General features: G+C 26.3%; 1 protein-coding gene across 2 annotated transcripts; it reads right to left on the bottom strand.

Moving 5' to 3' along the window:
* Window positions 1–742: 742 nt before the first annotated feature.
* On the bottom strand, window positions 743–26,371 carry LOC129984939 (kelch-like protein 2). 2 transcript variants are annotated; one of them, XM_056094905.1, is made up of 10 exons: window positions 25,789–26,371; window positions 22,759–22,920; window positions 20,208–20,433; window positions 15,122–15,297; window positions 14,263–14,359; window positions 13,242–13,508; window positions 7,251–7,466; window positions 5,965–6,166; window positions 5,090–5,359; window positions 743–2,224 (listed from the first exon to the last, which is right to left on the bottom strand). In XM_056094905.1, exons 1-10 carry the CDS (start codon window positions 25,797–25,799, stop codon window positions 2,052–2,054), a joined length of 1,800 nt encoding a protein of 599 aa, XP_055950880.1. In that variant the 5' UTR covers window positions 25,800–26,371; the 3' UTR covers window positions 743–2,051. The 2 variants fall into 2 exon arrangements, with proteins under 2 accessions (XP_055950880.1, XP_055950922.1); XM_056094947.1 differs by having other exon boundaries at window positions 25,881–26,371.
* Between the last annotated feature and the right edge of the window lie 495 nt (window positions 26,372–26,866).

The raw sequence follows: 26,866 nt of genomic DNA, 5'->3' as shown, positions 1-26,866 counted from the left end.
GACTGGATGATGTGGAAAAAGATAGTGTTCTGAGGATAAAGATCTGGAAGAGAGATGCAGGGGATAGAAAGCGCTAGAAAGTGTGCATTTGTTGAGGTAGCCAATGCCTGCAAGGGCTGTTGGGCTCATGAAGAAGATTGTTTAGATGTTCAACACTAGATAATCTGTAGCCACATTAAGATTACTGTTTAGGGATATTGTAATTTTAAATTGCTGGCAGTGAATGAAAATGACACTTGGGATTTTTCAAGGCAATCTCCAATCCAGACGCATGATATCTAATTAAAAATTTCCTTTACACAATCATTTTCAGGGAATCTAGATTTGCAATCTCAATTCTCATAACATGAAGTTCACATAATAAGGTTTTAATGTGGAAGAACATTTTTCTTAAGCTTTATTTGCTTAGTTTTCATCATTTTTTTTTTTTTTTTTTTTTTGCAAAAGCATAATCTTTTGAAGCTATGTACAAGACAATGCTAGAAAGATGATTCTTTGGAAAAATAATATAATTCTTTTTGATCTTATTGACAACATTCCCCTAACAGATTGAAATGAATATTTACTCCCCTCTCAAATACTATATAATTTGTACACACTATCTTCTAATCTGAATACTGAAATAAAGCACAAGTTAATGTTAAGAATTACAAAAGTACACAAATGAATTCAAAAACTTTTTATTTAATGCAAAACAAAGGATAAAACATTGAGAAGTAAAGTTTGAAGAAATGTGAACTATTAACAACATGGTGAATTGCAATAGCTGAAATAAGTTGCATTAACTTTCAAAATTGGAGATAAAAAGCAGAAGGAACAGCAAAGATTCATTATAAGATAACTATTTTAATATGCAAATACACAGTTTGTGCAGTTTTATAATCATAATTCAAAGTCAAAATTTCTAAAATTAGACTAGCATATACACTGATTGAAAATATAGAGAGATATAAGATCACTCAAAATGAATAAAAATAGAAAACAGTGGTGAAACTATAATAAAAGATTTTTCTAGGTGTCCTACTTTATTCATTTTTATCTTTTCTAATTTGTATTTTGCATGGAATGATCTGAATATGAAGACGATATTTTAATCTGCTCTAATATTCATGAGCATATTCCATATGCAAAATTTAAAGTAAATAATGTGCTGCAAAATTTCAGAATATTATGAATATAATTTACTTTTATCAAATACTTTATTGAAAAACTAATTTATAAACTAAACCAAAACTAAAAACAAAGTTTTCAAAATTTCAAGTTGCATCTTCTTCTCATATTTAACATAAATGAAATCTTCATCTAATATTAAATTTAAATCAAATTTTCGTTTTTTCATCATAAATATTCCATGTCTAATGTTCTAAATGCAATCTGTGAAAATAAATGCTATCACTTCAAAATGCAAAAATTATACCCACAATCATGCTTCATAAAAGTGAAGGGAAGTTATAAATAGCTCCACCACTGTCACAAATCAATAAACATCATCCAATTTACAATGTGAAAAAAATTCAAAAAATCTAAATCTTGCAAACCTATAATCCTTAAGCCTTAAAGAGACTTTGATTAACTAAGAATTTTATTTTTAAACTAAATATTTTGAATGGTATTAGATTGCTGACCTCTTTAACATTCTTTAAAAATGCATTTCTTTGCCATTTCAATTAGTTAAGTTTTGTCTTTTGTTTTTCTTGTATAAAAAGTAGCATATGAAGTATTTAACTAAAAAAAAATTCATTTAGCAAAATACTTTTTCAGTTTATATTCTTTTTGATAAAAAACTCTCTAAGAATAAAAATCATAGCTACTGTTTGATGTATATTACAATTAATAATTATCTTAAATTTTAATTACATTTTACACACAAACACATGATTTTTGATAACAATTTGACATTATTAACAGTGACCTGAAGTGCCTTTTCCATAAGGCCATCACAAGTTTCTGAAGATAAAAAAAAATTAAAATTTTAAAAACAAAAGAATAAATATACAGATATTTATATAAACATATGTACACTAAATTAACAAATGAAAAGAGTAATCGAATTACACTGGTTTATCAACAATAGCAACCCCAGCATAACTTCGCCCAATTGTCATAAAAGATGGCAGCATGCTCCAGGAATCTGTCTTAGGGCAATAGACTTCGACTGATGACAGATTAGAAGAGCCATCATCACCACCAACCACATACAACAAACCATCAACAGCTATCACACCTAAAATAAGAAACTCATGAAATAAAGTTTTCAATTCCATTAATATTTCTGGTATTTTTATAAATCTTTGTAACTTGATTTTCTTGCACAGGAATCAAATTTTGAAATCAATTTTTCATTTACCCCTGACATACTAGAGTTCTACTTTCTTAATATGTTAATATTTTTCATCAATTAATCACATTTTATTTAATTTTAATTTAATATGAAAGTTTGAATACAATAATGATTTTCAGAAAAATAAATAAAGACAATGTAATAATAAACTTTGATATGCTTAAAAGACTAACAAAAAGAAAATAATAATAATAAATACTTTTGAAGAGCACAGTTTTATCAATGTACTTAAAATGATGAAACTAAAAAAATAAATAAAACTGGAAGATAAAAAATAATGTAGCATTGTGAGGTATAGAAAACTATAAAACATGAAAAGTAACAATGATTTTCAAAACAAAGAATATTCTTTGTTATTCATTAAAATTAAAAATATATATATATTATAAATACAATCAAAATTCAAATTTACTGCAAGAATTATGAAAACTGCTTCCTAAAGTTTACAATTTTTAATTTTTTCCAGATTTTTGAGAACTTTTTTCTATAATTTAGTAGATTAATACAAGTATGTTTTTAGGAGCTTTTATTATTGCTATTAAACATAATATCAGATTGCAGTCTTGGATCAGGTCTATCCAATGAGATATATGTAAAAAAACACTAATAGCTTTCAACAACAGTTTCAGGAATTCAAATGATTCAATTCTATACATGTTACATACCACTTCAAAGTGCAAAATTTGCACTTTACTTTTATATAGTATCGGGTCAGCCATTTTATTTTTTTTGCTACTGTTTCAAATTGTTCAAATAAGGGGAGGGGTTGAATGGTACAGTAAGTTTTTAACTGAAAATTTAAAGAACCAAAAGCTACCAAAAATTCGTTTGGATTGAAAACAGACTGTACAGTACTGCTACAAAAAATTTTATGAAGTAGATTAGAGTCTTAAAAAAATTATGATATGGAAATAGCTAAAGGTCATAAGTGATTTGTTACTATGAGACTTGCTCAATACTTCATTTAAGTAATCAAATGTATTCATTTAAGCAATGTGTTAATAATATGTAATGAAAAGTGGATTTGGAATACCAACTGAAGACATTCTGCATAGAGGTATAGACAAAGGGGAAATATCCTTTCAAAAAAAAAAAAAGTTGCTTGAAATGAAGATTATGATTACATTTGATGACCATCAAATAAATTATCTATTATAACTTTTAGAAGATTGTTGATGCAACTGAAAAACGCTGCATCAAGTGTTATAATGTTTATATCCTAGTGCTGATTGATAGAAAGGAACAAATTCTACAGTCAATGCTCAATCATGTCTCAAAAGTCACCCTGGAGAAGTTAAATGAACTGGATTATTAAACTCTACTTCATCCAACCTATACACTAAATCCTTTAAAAACGGATCACCATTTTTTCAGACATTTGTTTCAGTACGTAAGCAATCGACAATCAAGAAGCAGTTGTAATGATTTTAAAACTTTCATTACTTCCAGATAACCAGAATTGCATTCTTTTGGGATGAATAAATATGTTTCTTGTTGGGAATAATGTATAGATTTGTATGGTTTTTATTTCAATCAAATAATAATAGTTTAAATTTATAGTTGGTATAATGCTTGAATCCTAATTTATAAAAACATCAATCATTTTTTATTTAATCATTTTCATATCAATTTTCTAAATCCCCCAATTTTTTTCAGGTGAAATTAACAACATTTTATATTGCAGTGCATTCTAATGTTATGAAAAGCACTATTTAAAATTTGAAAATTTTGGATTCAAAAAAATTCTGATACAAGACAAAGATCAGATCATACTTTGTTGAAACTAGATAAATACACAAAAGAAACAAACAAAAAAGGTTAAAAAAACCCCACTCATTTTTACAAATAAAATAAAAAGCAAATTGTATAAAACAAAGCTCAATGCATATTTATAAATAAGCTGTTGTTATTTAATTCTACTAAGTTAAAAATGCAATCAATATCATCATAAACTTTTCTAATTGATCATGCTAAATTGCAAACTCCAGACATTTTTCTTTTATATATATATATATATATATATATCATTCACAAGGAATCTTATGTTTATATCTTGGTGACAAACATTTCAAATGATTTTTTTTATCTATTAATAATTTTATTCCAAAAGTAAAAATCTAAAATTTTACACATATTTCATAATATTTTTCTCATAAAAATAGTTTAAGAAAAGGAAATAGAATTTTTCATGACATCTTTATGTTATATTAATTAATTTCTACTCCACAACTTATTCCAAGTAGGAAAAGCCTGTAGCTAACTGCAACTTCCTGCAACCTTTTCTAATAAATATAATATGAAAATAGCACTTTACATTTCCCATCAAATTTTAAAATGATAAAAATAATAGCATCTTTTTTATAATATTTATCTGTGAATGAATTAACTTTCATTATTTTAATTTCAAATTATATAAATCATATTCATCCTTTTTAAAAAAAAAAAATCTCAGATGATAACAGACAACTATTTAGACAAAATGAATGTTTTACTTAAATAACCATTTAATAAATTTAATTTGCTAAATTAAATAAATAAAAGGAACAAACAAAATATAAGAAACTGCAAATATATAAATGCAATAAGTAATTTTAATAAAACATTAAAAATCATTTAACAATAATAAACTAAAATAATTAGCAAATCCATCTGATTAACAAAATAGTGACTGTAAAATAATTTTTGAACACGAGTATGTTTACTTTCAAGAAATATGAAATGCAATTTTTCTTAAGTAATCAACAGTACCTGCATTCCTTCTACACATCATCATATCTGCAACAGAAGTCCATGCATTTGTTTCAGGATTATAACACTCTACACTTTTTCTCACTAAAGGTCCATCATGACCTCCTACAGCATATAAAAGTCCATCTAAAACTCCTACACCGGCACCACTTCGCCGAGCAGACATTTCAGCTACAGGCGACCAAGAATCTGTGTCAGGGTCATATTGTTCAACAGTTCCCAAGCATTGACGAGATGCTCCATCATAACCTCCAACAGCGTATAATACACCTTTTAATAAAATAAATTTATAAATGAATGGAAATATAAATTTAATTAATTACACCAATAAAATCTATAAGTTTAACTGATGTCAAATAGAAATTAAGTGAATTAAAATTTACATTAGATTTTTTCATTAAATGTCAAAAATGTAAAATTTTAATAGTAGGGACAAAAAATAATAATTCTACTTGTAGACAGCTAAATAGCTCTAATAACCTGCTTATATATATTCTTCATACTGAGTATTAACCATTCATTTATGTAATATCTTCAGATATATTAAATAAATAAGAGGCCACCAAATTTCAATATTTATTATATGGTAATTAATGAATAATGTATTTTATAAGCATTTTAAACTAAAAATGTTATGGAAATAATTCATGAAAGGAAGCATCAAATATTATAATGACATTTTGTATTAGAGATATTGTCTATATATTATCTATTTTGCATATTTGGTCAAAATAGGTTTACATTAAAATTATAGTACATATTGCTGAGTTAAAAACTTCAATAAGCAGGAAAAGATAATTTTTTTTGAAACATCTGCAGTGCTTAATTTCAATAATCAGTCTTAAATAAAGAATAATATCATCTTGCTAACTAACCATTCAAAACACCTACACCCACACTACTACGTCTAGTGCTCATAGGTGCAATAGTTTTCCATTCTTCAGCCCTGACATCATAGCACTCAGCACTGTTCAAACCAGTAGACCCATCAAAACCTCCAACTGCATAAATGCAGTTGTTTAAGACAGCTACACCTAATGTGCTCCTCCGTGCCTCCATGCTAGGAGCTTGACTCCACTAAAAACAGATATTACACACATATACATAATGAATATATATATAACATATCTACAAAGGATTACTTTTACACTCTATACTGAAATGTTAAAATATATCATAGCTTCATTACAGAATTTAACTCGAAAAAACAATGAAATTAGTTTTTTCAGCTTTTCACGTTATATCAAAAGTAGCTTATCGTAACTTATTCTATCCGTAAAATTTCTGGAAATTCCAAAAGTAAAATATTTTTGAACCTTCAATCTTTTGACCACATATCAGGAAATGGTAACAGCAAGTTACTTTTTTAAAGGCTGTTTGGAGGATTCATATCAATTGAGCAACTTTTAACTTTTGTTAGAAATAAAACATTTAACATCAATCAATAATAAAACAATTGCAAGAGTATCAATAAATGAACTTATCAACTTTCAGTGGAAACAATTTCTAATGGTTAAGAAAATGCAATACACTCAAAACTGAATTTTATTTTTCATAACAATTAAAAAAAATATGCTGATGAAAATAAATTTAGAAAATTAGACAATTCAAATAGATTAAACAACCTTTTAAAGGTTAAATTTTAATGATAGTAAAAAAAAAAAAAAAACTATTTATATTTATTAAGAGGAATAAAATAACTTTCTGTCCCATTTTGTCTGAATTGTATTACAACTTTAGTTTTAAGATAGGCTAGCCACTCGATTTCTGAACAATTTGGAATACCATGAAAGCAGTCTACAATAAATTTGAGTAGTTTTTCTGATTGGATGTTTTTGAATAAAGAAGGGACTTTGTAAAAAAATGAGTAAAGAATATTAAAACTAACAATTCCCAGAAATTTCATTCTAGCTATTTTAGTAATTAAATTTAATAATTCATAGCATACACCCCATAAAAAATAAAAATGTGTTAAAATGAACAAATTGAATAAAAAAATAATTATAAGATGCCCATAACTGTCTTTTTAATCCTACACAGAGAAAAATTCTCCAATTTATGAATCTAGCCTTAGCTATAATCAATATTTATATCAACAAAATTGCAGAATAAAATTATAAACATTAATATATACTGCAAAATACTACAAGCTAATGCTTACTTGATCTCGAACAGGATCATACACGTCAACAGTTCTTACTCTCAAAGAACCATTAAACCCACCTACTGCATACACCAAACCATTTAACACAGCTAAACCAGCCCTACATCGTCGTGTTGGCAATTCTGCAAGCTGATACCACCGTTCCTCCTTAAAGTCATAGCATTCCACACTACGAATAGCTTTGGGAGCTTGACCACCAGCAACTAGAAGTATCTGAAATGATTTAGAAATTATAATAATATGGCATTTTAAAAAAATCACAAACTATTAAATAAGAATTGCAATTCCCAGAAGAAAATAAAAGTATGACAAATGTATTGAAGAATAATTTAGGCTTATCTCATTTATAATACCTATTATAAACAGCAAATCTTTCTAAATTTCTTTTCTTAGTTCCAAATGAAAATTGACTTATACTGTTGTTGATTTCTTGAAATTATACTTTAAATCATGCTATTTAAACTAATTTAAAGCTAAATTACAAGACATTAAAAATATTTTATAAAATAGCAATTTCACCATGTAATAATTTATATGATTAGCATGCTTTATGCTCACAAGCCATTTACTTCTTTGATCTGATTTATACAACATATCAGTAAAATTTTGCAAGGGGGAAAAAATATCCCCCCCCCAAAAAAAACCTAATACTTAAATTTCAAGTAAAATTATACAAGAATTAAAGTATCACATCAATTCAAGTTTATTTTAAATTTAATTCTGCATTAAAAATTTTTTTAAGTGATTTAAAAAAGCAATAAATCTCAAAAATATGATGAAAATTAATAATGAGAAAGCAGCTTTATACTTCCCTAGTAACTGCATTAAAGTTGAATTTAAAACAATTAGTAGGTTACTGAAAATATCATCCTGGAAGAGTTATATTGCTACATTTTCCAATATAAGAAAGTATTCCAAGCTGCAACGATTTGCATAAATTAATAGATTGTGAAATATTGAACATTTGCCTTTCATCACAGAATATGAATTTATGAAAAAACATGACTAGAAAGAAGTTAGTAAAATAAAAATTGCAGAAATTGATGAACAATGAATGAAATTGGACAGTTAAATAGGAAACAAGAGAAATTAAATTAAATTTGAAAACAGTCAGTATACGTATTTATATAAGGGCGCAATGTTTAAAAAAAAAACCTTAAATGAAATGAATGAATTATACTTACCACATGGCAAAACACAATATATGACAATTTGATCATCCTTTAACATATTTGACTATACTACTTAATTCAAAACGAAAAAAGAAAGGAAGGAAAAGAAAAAGTTTGAAATTATGAATTAAGTTCTAAATGAAAAAAAATATTGTAACTGTGAATTATGATTGTATAATATATACAGCAGAATATAGACAAATTCTACATAGAATTACATTTTTGATCACTTTTCAAGTGTGGTAATAATTATAAATCTATTATTGAAAAGGTAAAAATCTGAATACAAATTTAAAATCAATTTTTAATACAATGTTTTTTTTTATCAATAATTTGCATGTGTGAGAACAACATTACTATAAACATGAGATATTGCAACTACTTTTCTGTTTCAATATCAATGAATAGTTGCATTTTTATGCTTCAAAAATACCATTAATAAAGGATTATAAGGAAAATAACAAATTGCTGCAGCACATTGAAACTGTGGGTGAATTAATTAGACAAATTGATTAATTGGTAACCAATACTAGTTAAATAATCATTAAAAAATGGCAATATCACGAAAATTGGTATGTTGCATTTCAATAAGCAATAAAAATGTTACTCTCTCTCTTTTACGAAAAGAAACAAAATTGGTCAATTTTAAAAAAGTCATTTTTTTTCCCCTTCATCCCTTACATTTGATAGTTCCTATGATTCCCTTTGTGACTGCTATAACTTCAAACTTCTCAAGGAATGCAAGAAATTACATTTTAACAATGCCATCCATTACTTTGCTATAGTGCATGATATATGGTAATTTAGATGAATTTTAAGAATAATTTTAACAAAATAATTAATGAATTAGAAAAATCTTTCAACCTTGAATAAATCTGTAGAAAAAGACCAATGAATTGTTGAATTTTATATCCTGGAAAGGGTATAAAAATTGTGTAAATAAAATTTAATGTTTCTCCAAAGGTTTTAAAGATATAGGGTTACTAAAGAAATAGTATAGTAAAATAAAATAAGATCAATCCATTTTAAATAAATATATCAAAACTTTATATACAAAATTTTAATTATGTGTTTCTTCTATAAGTAAAAAGATGCATAAAACTGTGTTTATTTTCTATCATAATTTTATATATATTAAAGCTCTAATCCAAAATCACATACAAAATTATCAGAATGATCATAACTTTGCAATGATTATTTTTTCAATAGATTCCAACAAGAACTTTTATAAGTTCTCAAAAATAAAATAAAATAAAAGTACTACAGTTAGATGAAAATGCAATGATGTAAATAAACAATATTTCTTAAATCTTACAAATCATTCAACAGATTTAAAAGTAACTTTCTTGATGTCCATACTCATTTCCTTCTTTCTTTCAGTAGGCAAATTGCTTCCACATAAGAAAGACAATGACAAAATATCTGCTTACATACATATGCATATTTATCACATAGATTCAAATTCAGATTTTCTCATTCTGCAGATTCATAACTGCTTTTTAAAAAAATTCATTTGTAAAATATTTAACAACAAAAACAGTTAATTAGCAGCAAATTTAAAATACCTTCATATGCTTACAAAATAAAATATTTCTAAAACTTTAAAAATTAATACATTCAACTTCATTTTGTATAGTAAAATAGTTCATTTTCTATCTTCTATTCCAGATCCTTGCTATCAATCATTAAAAGACTATACTTTTTAATTGTTTAAATATGCACAGCAAACTTACATTTATTTTGAAAGAACATATCATATAAAAGAAAAATGCATACAAGATGAATAACCTTTTTATATGAAAATGCAGTTGCAAACGCAATATACAAACATTAGAGCTGTTGCCGTGACAGTATACAGTAAAACTAACAAAGTACTATGTTACAAAGAATATTATAGGGACATAACTCTGTAAATGCCTCATCCAAAAGATTCCAGTGGATTCTAACAAAGTTATTCTAAATACTAGCTACAATTGGTTGCTAGTTTGGTGGACTTTTTAGTCTCTTAAATAATTAATATGGAATTTTAATAAAGGAATATTTTATATTTTCATAGTTTATTAATATACTAATATGGAAATTTTTTAAAACTTTTTTTTTACTTTGTTATTTGATAGGACTGAAAAAAAAATGAAATCACTTGAATCAGTTTACTGCAAATTAAAAAGTACGCATATTACGAAATAAAAGCAGAAATGAAAATCTTGCTACAGAGTTGATGATTGATAAAAAGGTGATTGAATGTGTTGATGGGTGAGTTTGAAGATTTATAAACATTGTTAGAATAGCATTTATAAATATTGTTTCCTGCATAGCATTTATAAACATTGTTTCCTGCATAGCATTTATAAAAATTGTTAGATAGTATATCAAATTGAATTAAAAATATTATTAAAATTGAAGGAAAAAATTGTACAGAAAAGAAATGGCATCACAAAATAGATAATTCTTTGAAGTTTTACGATAATATGAAGACAATTTTTTCAAGATAATTGTTTTGGAAGTTATGAACATTAATTTTCACAGGTATAGGCAAGTCAATGCGATTACTCATCTTGTGATAGCTAGGCCTATTTTTATGCTGGATGAAACTTTCTGTTTATAGCTTGTTTCATTTTTATACCTTTGTTCCCCTGACTGATTTTACTTTTGCAGCCTTAGCTAAATGAAGCATTGGATTCAATACAATTGTAAAAGCATTCAGTGAAGCAGTCTGTAATTTACATGATTTGGGGTTTTTTTTTTTTTTTTTTTTGACAACTGTCATTCAGCAATAAGTAACAAATGTAATTTCTGTGCTATGTATGTTAGTATCTTTTATATATAGATTTATAATCGAGTATTGTTGTGAGTAAAGCACCTTATTTCACAGTTTGTTTCAGATTTGGAATAATTTGAGTGTCAGAGCAACTGTTTTAATGCTTTTATCTTGCATTTGCAGTCAGTGTAAATGAATTTTCTGCCGTCATATTTACTCAAAATGCATGAGATGTACTCAAAATGTAAGATTTTTACATTCAACTAGCACATACTACAGTATTTGTTATATAGATATATGCATGCATATAGGGAGATCAGTAGTCTTTTTACTTTAAATTCAAAATGATGTCTCCTATTGCCAGAGAAATAATGTAGACTAATAGTAAAGTGACTATGAATTTATTGAGACAGATTATAGTGCCCCTAGATGAAAAATAAGGAAATTACAACTGGGGTGAGAAATTCTGGATTCAAAATCCCAGCCATTGTACAACCATCAAAACATCATAGCCATACAGCTACAAAAGAAGATTCATAATTTAAATATTTTTTCCTGATAAACATTGCTCAGACAGGAAAATGTCAAATGTACATTATTCAATGTGATACATGGGGGGGGGGAGAAAGAAAGAAGGGGAGGGGAACCCATACTGCTAAACAAAAACATGGTGAGTATGTTCAAACAGGCCATCATACACATTTGTATATTTGATCAAGTGGACCAGCATGCACATTCCTAATTATCTGCAGTATAACAGTAGCACAGATATTGACAACACATTGCAACAGATCCAGCAAACTTGTTGGTTGAGTTTCATACACCAAAACTTTGATGCTACCCCACAAGAAAAAACTGAGAAGAATCTTATTTTAAGCTTTTATAATCATAAGGACTTAATCATGATTTTTTTATAATAAAATAATCCTATGAAACTTAATAAATCTCCCACTTGATTAAAAATCCTTTCAGCTTGAAAATAAAATTGGTCTCTTTTAAGCAATACTTATAATTTCATTAGATGAAAGTGTCTTTATGGTACTTGAATTGTTCAAATAAGCAATTAAAAACAAGAAAATGGGTTAAAGAATACATTTGATTGATGGCTGTTAATTTCTTAAGGTTGGATCAGCTAAAGAAGCTGATTAATGATGAATTGATTTGATAAGAAATAAAAATGTCTGAATATTTAAATAAAAACAAAAAATATACTTTGAAAAATTATAAGGATAAATCTGAATCGTACTAATTATTCTTCCGAACTTTCTGAGGGAAAAAATGAAATGTCCCTTTTTTGCTATTAACAAGATGAGATTTATTTAATATTCAGTTCTTAGTGGATTGATTCTCGAGAACTATATGTATTTCAGTACAGAATTTGACATATATATATAAAAAGGCCTTCTATTTTAAATAATTAAAGTACCTTGGTTTCCACAATGAAAATATTTTGAGATAATAACTAATTAGTCCTGTTTTTTTTAACTCGATCAATCAGTTTGTCCTCTAGAGGAAATCTGCCTCTCATTTACTTCAGCACCAATTTTACGAAGATAAAATAATAAAGTTAATAAAAGTGTACCTTTTTTTGTTCTGTAGTTGTTGACAACTGTATACATTAATTTCCTGTATATATGAGACATATTTTGAATTTAAAAGGCTTAAAAGGTCACCTTATTACCTTGTGTGTATACTATATATATACACATACAAAATTGATTTATATTTCATTTAATTAAAATCCTTTGTACAAATTAAAATTTTTATTCATTTACAAATTATTTCAAAGCAAAATTTTCAACAAAACAATCAGAACTTGCTTAGGAAATTCACACACTCTATAATTATAATCCCAATATACAAATTTATGTTTGGGGAGCAGAATTTTTAAATTATATTACACCACATAAGATCAAGTAATGTTTGATTATGTAAATTTTTTTTATAATTGTTAGCACTTGCTTCTTATATATTTTTACGTAAAAGCAAAGCAGATGAAATGCATATCTTATAATGTCTTTAAAAAAAAGAGCATTAAAATGCCTCTTTGACACACACCTTTGGCCTGCCTATTGGAGTTCGGGGTTTAGTGCGAGGAGTTTTATACATGATCTTCTGTTCCCCTTTCAACAGATGGTATTTCATAGCTTCAATTAAAAAGTCTTTACACAAATGGTTAGATTTCAATAAAGGCTCCTCTTCAACTCTCTGGACCAAATATTCTTGTGAAAGCAATGGCAATCGAACATGTTCCATTAGTTGAGCTAAATAATCTTGACGATTTGGTAGATCATTATTGACCCATGACATGACTGCTTCAAAAACCTAGGAAAAAGACAAAATAAATTAATTTCATAAAGGAAGAAAAATTAACTTGCATTTAGTTCAAACATCAACTTAATTACAATAAATAAAAAAGGCATTTTTATTTGCAAAATACAACATCAAAATGTGCAATATTAATGAAGAAAGAAGTGAGAAATTTGAAAAATTCAGCACAGAATCTAAAATAGTATCTCCAATTTAGAATGAACATAGATTTATTAGATAATTTTACTACCAGCATGTAGATTTATATTCATTTACAAGAATAAAATTCATCATCTTTCATTGCTTATTTAACATATATTTAAAACATATTAATAATTTAATGAACCATAATAAATTATTATTTGGAAAGCAGTATTAGTAATTGAATTTTTATAGCAGACTTCAATACAGATTTAAAAAAATTGAATTAACCATAACAATTACTGATATTTATGTATATTTTTATTCTAGAAAAATTAATAGAGTGATTATATAAATTAACTAGCAGAAAATTTAAAATTCTATTATACTAAATTTCACATTTTTTTTAATCATAATATCATCAACATTATATAAAAGTTTTAATATTATCAAATAATTATTAATATTTCATTGTATACTATATCATGAAAAACTGTTTAGAGGTTTCTAAATAAATGAAACAGAATAAATATTTAATGACCATTAGAAAGATTGCTGAGTGGAGGAAGTTGTATTTTAAGGAAATACATACATCTCAGAACTCATAAAATGGTGTGCGATGATATACCTTTTCTTCAGATGGCACAGCAAGTTTATCACTGGAAATTAGCTTGCACACTTGCGTAGGAGACAAAGCCAGGAACTCCTCACTTTCTACAACCTCTCTGATGAGACAAAATATAATCAATAAAATTGATAAATAGTTCAATTCCAAATATATTTGAATTATCTTAGTATGATTACATGTTAAAAAACATATTTTTTATACATTTTTTTTGTTATTTAAACAGAAGTATAAATAAAAACAAATTCAGGGATTTATAGAAGTGCCAGATAATACAATTACTGAATAAATTTAATATCAAATTACTTAAAGCCTCCTAGAATTTCAACTCAATGTAACTTAAAATATTTCAGAGTTTGACCATTAGTTTAGATATATAAATTTAATCAAATATGAGCCAGAAATTTTCAAAATATTACTTATTTCACAATCTTCAAACTACTACATTCAATTCAATTATTCTAGATCAACCAATAAATAAAAGTTTACAACAAATATATCAAAGTTAAAAGAAATGAGATCTTCTAAGACCCACACACAATATGGCATTTCACGCAATGGAATATAAATAAAAAAGTAATTATAAAGATGAGAAATTATGTCAATTAAAAAATAATTCAATATATATTGGAAAAATTTTATGAAAACAAAGGAGAAACTGTCTTACTTTGATTTAAATCAAATATTAGCAAAACACATTTCAGTTACAATTTTGATACAACAAAAATTTAACTGATGATAAAATAGCAAAATTTTTCATTTTTCAATTAATTGCCATGCAATTCATTATCATAAGTCTAAACATTTCAGAGTAAATAGAAAATTACATTGTGTTTCAACAAATAAATGATACAGCACTTACACAAAATGCTGTTCTGTATAGGAATCTGCATAATTCAATAACTCTAAGCATCCATGGAGATCGGCAAAAGCACGAATACCAAGGCAGTTGGAAGGGTGTAGCTGACCTTGTAAAAACTCACAGCACGCATCTCTCACATCTGTCAGTTGCAGAAGATGGGCAGCAGGCAAAAGAACCTTCAATTTCAGCAAAAAATATCTTTTTAGTAACATTATTTATTAAAGATATGTGCATTACAAGTTTTATGATAAAAACTATTTTGACAATTGCATTTAATGCAAGAGAAATGGAAAACACTAATGTCAATTTTATGGAAATAATTATAACTAATTGATTTAATGTTGATGCAGAACTTTATATTAGAATTTACAAGTACTGGTGTTAGGAAAGGAAACAATAGCAAATTAATAAATGTGACAAGACCCTGTAAAACATATGAAGAAAAATTGACATTTATGTGTTGCTTTTGTCTAAGTCTAGATTAAAATGTATTTGTGAAGTTTCTATTATAATATTTTTTTACAGCAGTAAAGCATTTTACTTAACAACATGCAATAAAATTTAAGTTTGATCTATAATGTTTTGAGAACTGTATCATTTTCAAGATTTTTTTTTTTTTTTAATAAAGCAGGTCAAAAAAGAAATCCTTAAAAACTTATTCATTGTGCGTGTGCTGACCATTAGAATCTGAGGAAGAACTTTTAAAGAATATAATTAATTTGAAAACCATTTAAGTTTTGAAGAATTCAGTTTGAAATGAAACTAGTCATTTAGCTGTATGCCAGGAAATTTTGAACAAACTAAGTACAAAAAAAAATCAATATGATTATATAAAGGATTTAGAAACAGTGAAGGGATAAGATAGATATTTTATAGTAATAAAGAAATACTACTAAATATTGAGAAACATTTCAGCAGAAAAATGCAATTGGAAAAAATTTCAGGTAATGGCAAAAGGTTTTGAGATTTCCTAAAATATTTAAAAACATTCATTTAAACATTAGTGCTAACAGATGATAAATGCAAATATTTGTTTCAAGCTATAGTTCCAAAATTAAAAACAATTACAGTTTTTGAGGATTTATCATATGTAGTAATAAATTATCCAAAAGCATGTCATACATGAAAACTTGTTAGCTCAAACATACATTCATTTAAAATTTGCTGATGATGGTAGACAAGCTATAACTATCTTCCAACTTTATACAATGAGCTAATGAATAAACTAGAAGCATTAGAAAATTTGGGATGTAATCAGTAAACAGGTGGAGATGTTCTGGTAGCATTGATGTTGTTCTACCTTCCAGAAAATATTCTTATAGAATGGGGAAGAGATCATGCTAGACAGACGAGGGGGAAAAAATGTTAGGAAAATTTGATGAATTTCTTGAAAAAAGGAAATTGTTGAATAAGAAATGGGAGTGTTTTTAGTTCTTACTGGAATAAACATTAATCACACTAAAAAGACTAATTTTAAGCATAGAAATTCCCTCTGCTGCATACATTTGAATACAATAAATAATTTTTCTCATTATCTAAAATTTTTTTAAATTTATCCTTTGATAAAAAAAAAAAAAGACCAAAGACAAGATTGTTTAATGACTAGAAAAATAATTATTGGAAAAAGAAAAAGAAATTTTATTCTGATATTATTTTGATTTGATATTCGATACCATATTTAAAAATAAAGTGGATAATTCTTTAAGATTATGATTAATAGATGTACTATTGAAATTGTAATGCCTATTGAAATTGTAAACATGAATATAAGACAACTTGTTGATTTTTGTTATCTTTTTTTCATATTAAGAGTACTAGAGCAATTAAAAGAGCTTAAATTGAGCAAAAGCAAAATGAACACTAAATAAAGAGCTATTTTAGGAGTGGGCGGAGGAGACGGACTCTCATTTACATAAGGTGTGTATATATACATATTGTAAAATTTGGTATTTCGTCTTAAGGGAACATTTGTGGCTATACATTTATGCTGAAAGTATTAAAAAATTATATCAATTTTGAGCTCTGTAGCTCTTTAAACTTATTTGCTTATAGGAACCAATGTTCAAGGATCGATTTTAATTGATAATTTCATGAAACTGAATTTTGGATTGCATTAAAAATAAAGCAAGACTAAACTCTGGTAAGTAGATGAAATATACCAAATAACTGTGATGTTCCAAAAACAGAAGGTAATTAAAACAAACCAGTGCAATATAAGGTTCAATTCCTTGCAATGGAATGAATTCTGTTACGGATAAACTACGGGAATTTGAAGCAATTGGTGCAAGATTTATGAAAAAATTTTAAAAAGGAATACATATTTTCAGAGACCAAACATGGTGTAGATAATTTGGTTATCCTTTCTAATGGTTGGTGGGAATGGTTAGTTAGAATTTAGAAAAAAATTCCTGAAATGAATTCTAGGAAAGAAATGATGAATTTGAAAATAATTTTAGTTTTGAAGAATCAACTGCAAGATAAGAATGGTCATTTCTCTGTGTGCTATGAAATTTTAAACAAACCTTTGCGGTCAAAAAATTAAAATTGTTACATAAAAGATTCATGAGTATTCAAGCGATACAGATAGATATTTTACAATAATAAGAAAATATTATAAAATGTGGAGAAATGGCTTTACAAAAAATTTCAGGTGACAGCAAAGGGATTTCATAGAATACTGGAAAAAATTCTAAGAAATCCTAAAAAATTACTGCCCATAAACTTGTCTTTCTGAAGATCCTATATACTTTTCAATTATCCCATCAATGTACTATCATTGTATTATCAGAATGGTGTTCGCTAAGCCCACTGCTCATATTCTGTTGGTTGCTAGTACCTCAGAATTTCCTCATCCTGTTGATGGTATATTAGAGATGTAGAATCTTGAGGGAAGCACTTGATGGTACAATACACTTTCTGAAGCTTCCAGAAGAGAAAATTTTAAGGAGCCTACAACAGTTAAATCTTCTGAATGTTATGGGTTTTGAATCACCATCTGATAACTCAAATGGAGGGGGGGGGGGAGTAGAAAAAAAATTCAACTAATAAATGTAATATGGATCTTTATGAGAAGAAAAAATTGACATGTTTGCGTAATGTATTTGTGTTATGTCTAGATAACACACCTGGCTTGTGGAATAGCAATGTTATTGGTTTTCAGATTTGTAATGTAATTTATATTTTTGGGTATCTGAAAATTTGCTGACAGATGCACTAGAATTCCTGTCAAATCAATTTAAATATTATATTATATTCATTATTATAATATTTATATTCATTTAATATATTTCATTAAACATTATTTTTTAAATATATGAATATATGCTAATATTGCATATCTTTCAGAATGTATAAATAGTAAACAAGTTTCTTGAGTTAAATTACTTACTTATTAATTAATTAAGAGATTCAAGACATAATGAATTAAAAGACTCAAGAACAGCTGTAGATTACAATTGCATAAGTTCTACACTGAAAATTAACATTATATATGTCTTCATAATACGAGAGAAAAAAAAAAAAAGGCTGATAATTTTTAAATATTTAAACAAATATATATTACTATAGAAAGAGATTTCGTATGAAAATTCATATGCATATACTTTGTATGTATTATTTGAGGAAATAAGAATCTCAAGTATCAATGACAAATAAAACACATAATATGTCAAAAGTAAAAAAAGATACAAAATTAAGTATCACTATTAGATTCAAATTTAAAAACATTGAAATAACAAAAAATGGTCAGGAAATCATAAACAGGCTGTTTAATGCATAGGCACTTCAGAATTAGAACACCCCAAATTTTTTCAGTGTATAAATATAATCCTAATGTATTAAATTAGATAAAAGATAAATTTAACATGATTTAGATGTTATGTTTTGCACATATCTAAATCTATCAACAATCATACCACTTCTTTTAGATATCAATTTTCAGATGAAAAATTTTCAAAATAAATAAATAACCTGCTTCTATTTCATAAAAAGAGAAATTTAAAAAAATAATAATAGGATTCCACACAATATGATTTTCAACTCTACTCATAAAACAGCAATAAAAAGCACATTCACTTTATTTCACATTTATTTTTCAATTGTCAGAAGATGCTGTTGGAGATACAGCCTATCTTACCCAATGTGCAAAGTTAAAAATAGCATATTGGACATCTTTTGGCAGCAGATTTTTTTTTCAAGCCTGTATCTTAATTAAAAAAAAAAAAAAAAAAAAAAAAAAAAAACACTGTGAAAAAATAAATTAATGTTTATGAAAATTAATTTTAAACAGATTGCTTTACTAAAAGCTTTTCTCGCTCAGATATGTCAATGTATTTAATTTAACCTTGTAATCTCTTGATTTCTGAGTAACTGAGTAAATCTTTTGAGTAATCAACTGAGTAAATTTCTTCAAATAAGACTAAGGGGTGGAAGAAAATAATCAAAAACAATTATTTTGAAGTTTACCATCAAATTACAATAAATTAAAAGTAAGTAATTTTCTAAGCTGCAGTTACTTTATTAAAATTACTCAATATTAAGAACTTTTTATTTTCATTGATGAACTGAAAGATTTAAAACTAAATAGAAAAGGCAACTGATGTGAAATATATGCAGTTTATTGTTTAAATATGTTATGCATCAATGTAATTTAAATTATTGTACTCCAGTAATCTTTGCTACCTTACAGACATTCCAAGCACATTTACTACATATGAAAATTGCCAATGATTGTTAAGTTCATAGTGACCAATATACTAAAATGTGAGTAAAGAACGGGTTAATATAAAAATCAAATGGATACAAGCTAAATTCACAAAATTGGATAAAATGAAGAAATGGATGTTTTCTTTAAATAAATGCTTTTATGTTTCTAATAGTCAAAACAAGCCGTTTGTTCCAGTTCTTTACACATTATTTGCTGACCTTCAAAAAGTTAGTTTTTAATACAGTGTTTCACATTAATACATGAATTATAGCTGAAAATAAACAAACCATAGCAACAAATTAAAAAGCCATTGCAATAAAGAATTTTATGGATGTAAATTCTTCATTGCATGTATATAAAAGAAAGTTTATAATGACTCACTTGTACATTGTCTTCAGTAACTTGTATTTCAGAAGAATAAACATAATCTACTAAAAGCTGCAAAGCCTGTCCATCCACACCTTGAATGGTAATTTTCTCAGCTTTACTTTCTGTGAAACCAGTGAACATTGCATAGAAGTATGGGCTACAGGACGCTAAAACCATTTTATGAGCAGCAATTTCAACTCCATCTGCTACCAGAGTTACATCACAAAGAAGATTTTGTCTAAATAGGAAAGGACAGAAGAAAATTAAATTTTCATTCAATACTATATTTCAACAGAAAGTCTGACTGAAAATATATAAATAAACAAATTATATCATATTTATAGTCATTAGTAATGAAATGAACCAAGAAGTAAAAATATTCCAGAATTAAAAGTTAATTTGAATATAGATATTGTGCTACCAATGTTATTTAAGTCAAATTCATCTTAAATATTTTAATTTAAATACGATAAAATACTTAAATAAATTTTACAATTGTATATTTTTTTCAAGATGAAAAATACTGCTTAGTTAAAATTACTAATAGGCCTTTAAACATGAGCAGTTAAATGATTTTAAAAAAAATCAAACTGAATTAAAGATGCAAAAACAATGCCTAGTTTAAATAATTAAATTCTTATATCTTAAATAACACAGACTTTAGAAAATTCAAAAATAAAAAATTAAAACAATATTGTAGCAAGAGAAGATAGTGTAATATCAAAGATATTCTATGTATTGATAAGATATCTTTTCTTCAGTCAAATCAAAGTGACAATTATTTTTCATAAGCATAGGGGAAAAAGTCAATAGTAGACACTAAAAATACCTTTTTCACATTATTCAAAAATTAATAAAATCTCAAATTTTAGACAAAATTTGAATTAAAAATCAATGAAAAATAAAACATTAAGATAGTGAATGCTACAATGCAAGCATATAATAATAAATATTTACATTTGATTATATAAAATATTTTTTTTGGATGAAAACTAATTTGTTAAATGAAACTATAAAAAAAGGGGGAGAGGAGGGGAGTGGCTGCACTGGGTAAACAGAAGTACAAGTTAGCCATCTTAACAGAGATTAAAAAAAAAAAAAAAAAAAAAAAAAAATTCAAGAACAATATGATGAAAATTTGCAAAATTCTTTAAACCTAATTAGCAAATAATCCCATTTGGTTAAAATTCAAAAGTAAGTACTTATATCCTTTAACACATTATAAATACATGCATGCTCTAATAACTGCCCTTCTTTTCTTGTAAAAGCTAAACTAAAAAATCTGAAATAAAGAATGTAGGTAAGGACTTTGAAAGCACTCATTTGAAGAATATTTGCCCATTACCTATAATGATTGTTTTTGGAATTAAAGGGGGGGGGGGAAATAGCATAAAATTTTCATTTACTCCATTTCATTTATTCCATAAAAAAAGTGAAATGATAAAGCATAGTTAAGTTTAAAATTTAGCTTGCAAATTAGTTTGTATTCAAAAGTATTTCTAACCAGAGTGATCTTTCTAAAACCTTCTTGCATATTCTCAAATAAAGATGTTATCCATTGCATGGCAGTGGTGTACAATAGTTATGAAATATTGAACTTCAGCATGAATTTAACATTTTTAATGAATCTAACATAAGATCCTTGGAAAATTATTTGGTGATTAATCAATACCTGAGGTTAAAAGTATCTGAAAATCAAATTTGTGTTTTAGAATCATTTTTTCCAATCGAGCTAAACAGAAAATTTGATACAGAGCTACACTTGTAGTCAGAAAATCACATACCAAATTTGAGGTACTTAAGTCTTTGCAATTTTCAGTTACTGATTTTACATGTTTCTGAAAGTACAGACTGACAGCTCCTTGTTGGATTTAGCTCAAAATTTGGTAGATGTCTGCACTATAAATGCAAAATCTGTACATTGAATGTTATGTATCTAGCTCTCCTCATTGTGTAGTTATATTTGAAAAGCCAGAAAAAGACTTCTTTTGATTGAATTTTGCTTAAAATAATTGATGTGAAGTTCTATACCAAATTTCATCCATCTAGCTCAAAGAATTGTTGGTTATCCTTGTCACAGAATCTCAGGGAGGTCTAAAATGTAGAGATTAGTCAAAATCTCAATTTCAAGTTTTCATGATAATAATACTGGAAGGAAATTTAAGAATACTTTTACATTAAAAAAATAACTGCTGCTTTAATTTTCAAGAAACAATTAAATGATATATATATATATATATATATATATATATATAATGTATTCTCTTTGCTTCATATACAAGAAAGTAAAAATACATTAATTTCATTCCTGATGTAAGTTTAAAATTTAAAGGAAGGTTTGATACAAAGAGTAAATGATTTAAGAACACATTAATTTTTTTTACAGCTCAAGGCTACTGAAAGTAAAGGAAAAATAAAATGTTTCTTTTCTTTAAATTACTTTAATTAGCTTTCACAATAAATATTTAATATGACAACAGACTTCAGTAAGTAAAAGAACCTTATTTTAAATTGCTAAAGAAGAAAAAAGATTTTAAGGGAGAAATAAAGAGACAATGATTACTTTCTTAAAATGTTCATAACTTCGAATGCTTTCTGAGTATGATGGGGATTTTTATAAGGTGGCCTGTCTCCACAGCAAACATCAGAAGGTACTGCAAGAGTGGCACCACGTGGACGAGAGAAATCCATTTTACGTGGTTTAGCATCTTCTAGTTCTCCAATGCTGCAGAAAGGAAAAACTTATTCTTATTCAAAAGTCTCACAGTTTAAAAAATATAATAAAAAAGAACTCTGAACGATGAAAGATAAATAATGAATAGAAATTCATGGAAATTGTAATTTGCACAATATTTAACTATTTGTTTCAAAGTAGGTTATACAATTTGTTCCATTTCCCAGATGTGTTAAAAATATGGTCAAAATTAGGATAAGGATTCAAAATGATAATTATAAATAAAACACTAAAATTAATCTTCTTTTAACAAGTTGATTTCAGAAGTTTTATAGTAAATTTATGTATGAGAATTTTTAGTTGATGATCAATTGTTAATTTTATTGAACAATTTTGCACTAAAAAATTATCTTGCAATTTAATAAAAAGAATAAATAAAGCTTCCAATCTTCATTAGTTAATTCACATAATTCTGAAACACTTCCATTTTAAGTTTTTACAAAGGTATACAGTATAATTAAAGTACTAACATATAAAATAATAATAAAAATTACAATTTGGATGAATAGCTACTTATCCATAATATTAAAACATATTAATGCAATTTTCTGATAAATTTTATTACATGATAGCAGATTTCATTAAAATCCTCCCTTTTTCTCTTTTCAGATTGTTTTCATACGGGGGTAGGGGGGACTGACAGGCATTTTTAGTGAAATATAATGCATTTCATTTTTAAAATTTTGAAAACTTAACTGATCATTTTCATAAACTATTTTTTTTTAATCTTCATGCATTTATTCAGCATATTTTAGTTTAAATCACCAAAACTTATTTTATTTGATATTATAATTGATTAGTATCACAAAAAATATGTAATGTTTGAAGCTTCCGATTCAAATAAAATAGCATAAGTTAAAACTTTTGATTCCCAATTGTGATTAAATGAACTCAAAAAAATCTAATAAATTTTTTAAGTACAACAGAATAATTCTCATTTTATTATTTAAAGATTGTATAACTTTTAAGGCACTTAGTTAAAAATAAAGGTTCTTAAATGTAACAAAAAAAAAAAAAAAATCACCAATGCCAATAACAATTTATTAATTGTGGTAAACCTACCACACAATTCATGAAATTAGGTGCATATGTCAAATGGCACATGTCAGGAAGGAAACTTCTTTGGAGAGTGTGAGTTTAGGGTTTAATAAGGTGGGGAAAAAAATTTAGCCATCACTAACAGCCCCGAAATGGAAAAGTAGCAAAATAAATATCACACATTTAAATTAAGATTCTTTAAACAAGAGTGGTAGAATGATATATTGTTCAATTTACTTTTTGGAACAAAACTGGTAATGCTTAATGAAAATCGCACATGAAATTTTGAGAAGCATATAAATATTAATGACTACAATCAAACAATTATTTGTCCTATCAATAAAAAAAACTAATTATATAGTAAATTGAATGTAATAACAAATTCAAAACAATTAATCAGAACATTAAGAAAAAAATTTGTCTATACTTCCAAGTTTTCTTCTTCCTAATATATCTAAATTTGGATGAAGTTAATCATAAGTATTGCTCATTATATAATAAAAAAGGGGTAATTTCTTCTTTATACATATAGCATTTGATGAATGTTTGCTTCATTATTCACACTGATTTTGAAAATTTTTCTATTTTTAATTACAAGTACAAAAATTATAGTAAATTTAATTTTTGAACTATGATAGCAATAACATATATTTTTAAAAATGTATTAATTAATCAATACAATATTGACCAGATTATTATATAGTTAATACAACTAAATACCAATGACTAGATACTAGTTAAATAAATTATCTAAACTAAGACCATGTTTGATTCCAGTAAAAAAATATAAACCAATTAGATTTCGAGTTTTCAGAAAAAAATAAATAAACATAGTAAGTCCAAGTTTCAAGATGCTATAATAAAAATGGGGGAAAAAAAAGAAAAGAAAAAAAAACTGCACAAATTTCGAATTGAAAAATCTGAAGGAAAAAAGTATAAACTTATTATGAATTAAATTTTATTCAAATATTATTTTATAGATGAAAAACAAATATTTATATATTTAATCAAACTGTCTAGACTGGTATCAAACTTTTTAAATAGTAAGCTAAAGGTTAAGTAGGCTAAAAAAAATTTTAACAATTCAACATAAAATATATTTCCAGATATTCTTTGGCGAGGAAATAAAAACACAGTATTTAACGAAGTTATTTTTAGAATGTGTTCTAAAAAATACTAAAAAAAAATACTGTTCAACATGAATACTATACATACTTTATACAAAAATTTAGAAAAAAATTAATCATTGAGTATTGTTTACTAAATTAATATTTATTCCCAGAATGTTTTTCAAAAATATAATTACTTTGAAAATTATCTCAACTATTATAATGCACAAAATTATTGAAAGGAAACTAAGAAGTTTTATGCATTTTGTTATCTTTCTCTTCAGGCCAGAACTTAAAAATTCATATTTTACCAAAACAAACTATCTTAGTATTTACATCACTTTTTAAAAAAAGGTTCCCAACATTAAAAATAATATATGTCATAGATCAAAAAGAATATATTAAGGATATTAATAATAATTTTCTTTTCAAAATTCATTTATTTAATGATCTTGAATAAGTAGCAAAACAAGCATTTAAAACAAAATGCATGTACAGAAACAAAGCGACAATACAACGAATAATTGCTAATATCTATCAAAACAAAGGAATTGAACCAAAATTAATTTTAAAACTATTATGTCATCTCTTTAGAGTTCATTAATTAACAAAACGCAATAATGAAAATAAATTATGAAATAAAAATATGTGCCCAAACTTTTAAAATGTCAACAGATGAATTAAAATATTTTTAAAAAGATTAGGATCTTACCAACTAGACATCGCTAGGAAAATTTAAATGTACACTTTAATAACAATCTCCTCACATCGTCATCCATAAATATCTTGTTAAACTTGACCTACCGGAGTCGCCGATGGACTTCTTTTCCGATCAACTAATGTCGTATTTATCATAACTTTTTTATTTCCCCTTTTTAATTGCAATAACATATCTTAGGGTCCGAAAAAGTTTAATATTATAACTGCTGTATTACTATTGTTATTATTATTGCAATGGTTAAATATTTAGCAACAAAAGCTGTCATCCCCTACTGCCAGAGAGTCACAGTTAATAAAAATCAAAAAGCTTCAACGAACGAAGAAAAATTTGTAGATAGCGCTTATAATAAACATTTTTTTTTTTTTTTTGAACGAAATTTCTTGGCGACAGAAAGTGCGCCTGCTCCAAATGTTTGTTCTATGAGTTGAATACTTCAGAGCACGAGAATATGTTCAATGTCATCTTCTTGGTGACAGGATGGACGTCAGGGTTGTTATAAAGTCCTAATTTATTCAGTAGAACTGTGGTGATGAGCATCAGGGTGGTTTTTACGCAGGAGAGGAAAGCTTAAAACAAGAAGTGACGTCAGATATAAACTAAAATTCATTTCCGGGAGTCATTCTTGCCAAACATAGAGCTGACGTCAGCGCCTGTATCATGCTAGTAATTTCATGAGCCTTTTTGACATATTATCGAACGATCATTTTCTCTTTAATTCGCTTGGGAGAGTGTTATTTGTCAATGAACGAATGAATATCACTCACCAAACACTTTTCTTTAACCTTTATTTTATTATTTTATTTAAACTTTTTTTAAGTCCAATCATACACTTTCTTTCTTCGTTTCCATGTTTGCTGCTTAAATTGGTTGTCTAAATCTGATTGGAGATTGGATAGAGAATTGTGTGTTTGTTTACATTATGAATGCTATTAAAATCTTTCTTAACTTCATTTTTTAAAAACTTTAATTTTATAATATGCATTTTTCAATTATTTTAATGGTACTTTTGGAAATCCATTTGTAAATATAACAGCATAAGTTCAGAATAAGTAATGAATGCTACTTGCGT

Source organism: Argiope bruennichi, chromosome 1, assembly GCF_947563725.1.
Source record: "Argiope bruennichi chromosome 1, qqArgBrue1.1, whole genome shotgun sequence".
In the NCBI taxonomy this organism is placed as follows: domain Eukaryota; kingdom Metazoa; phylum Arthropoda; class Arachnida; order Araneae; family Araneidae; genus Argiope; species Argiope bruennichi.
This window is presented reverse-complemented; position numbering and strand designations above follow the sequence as displayed.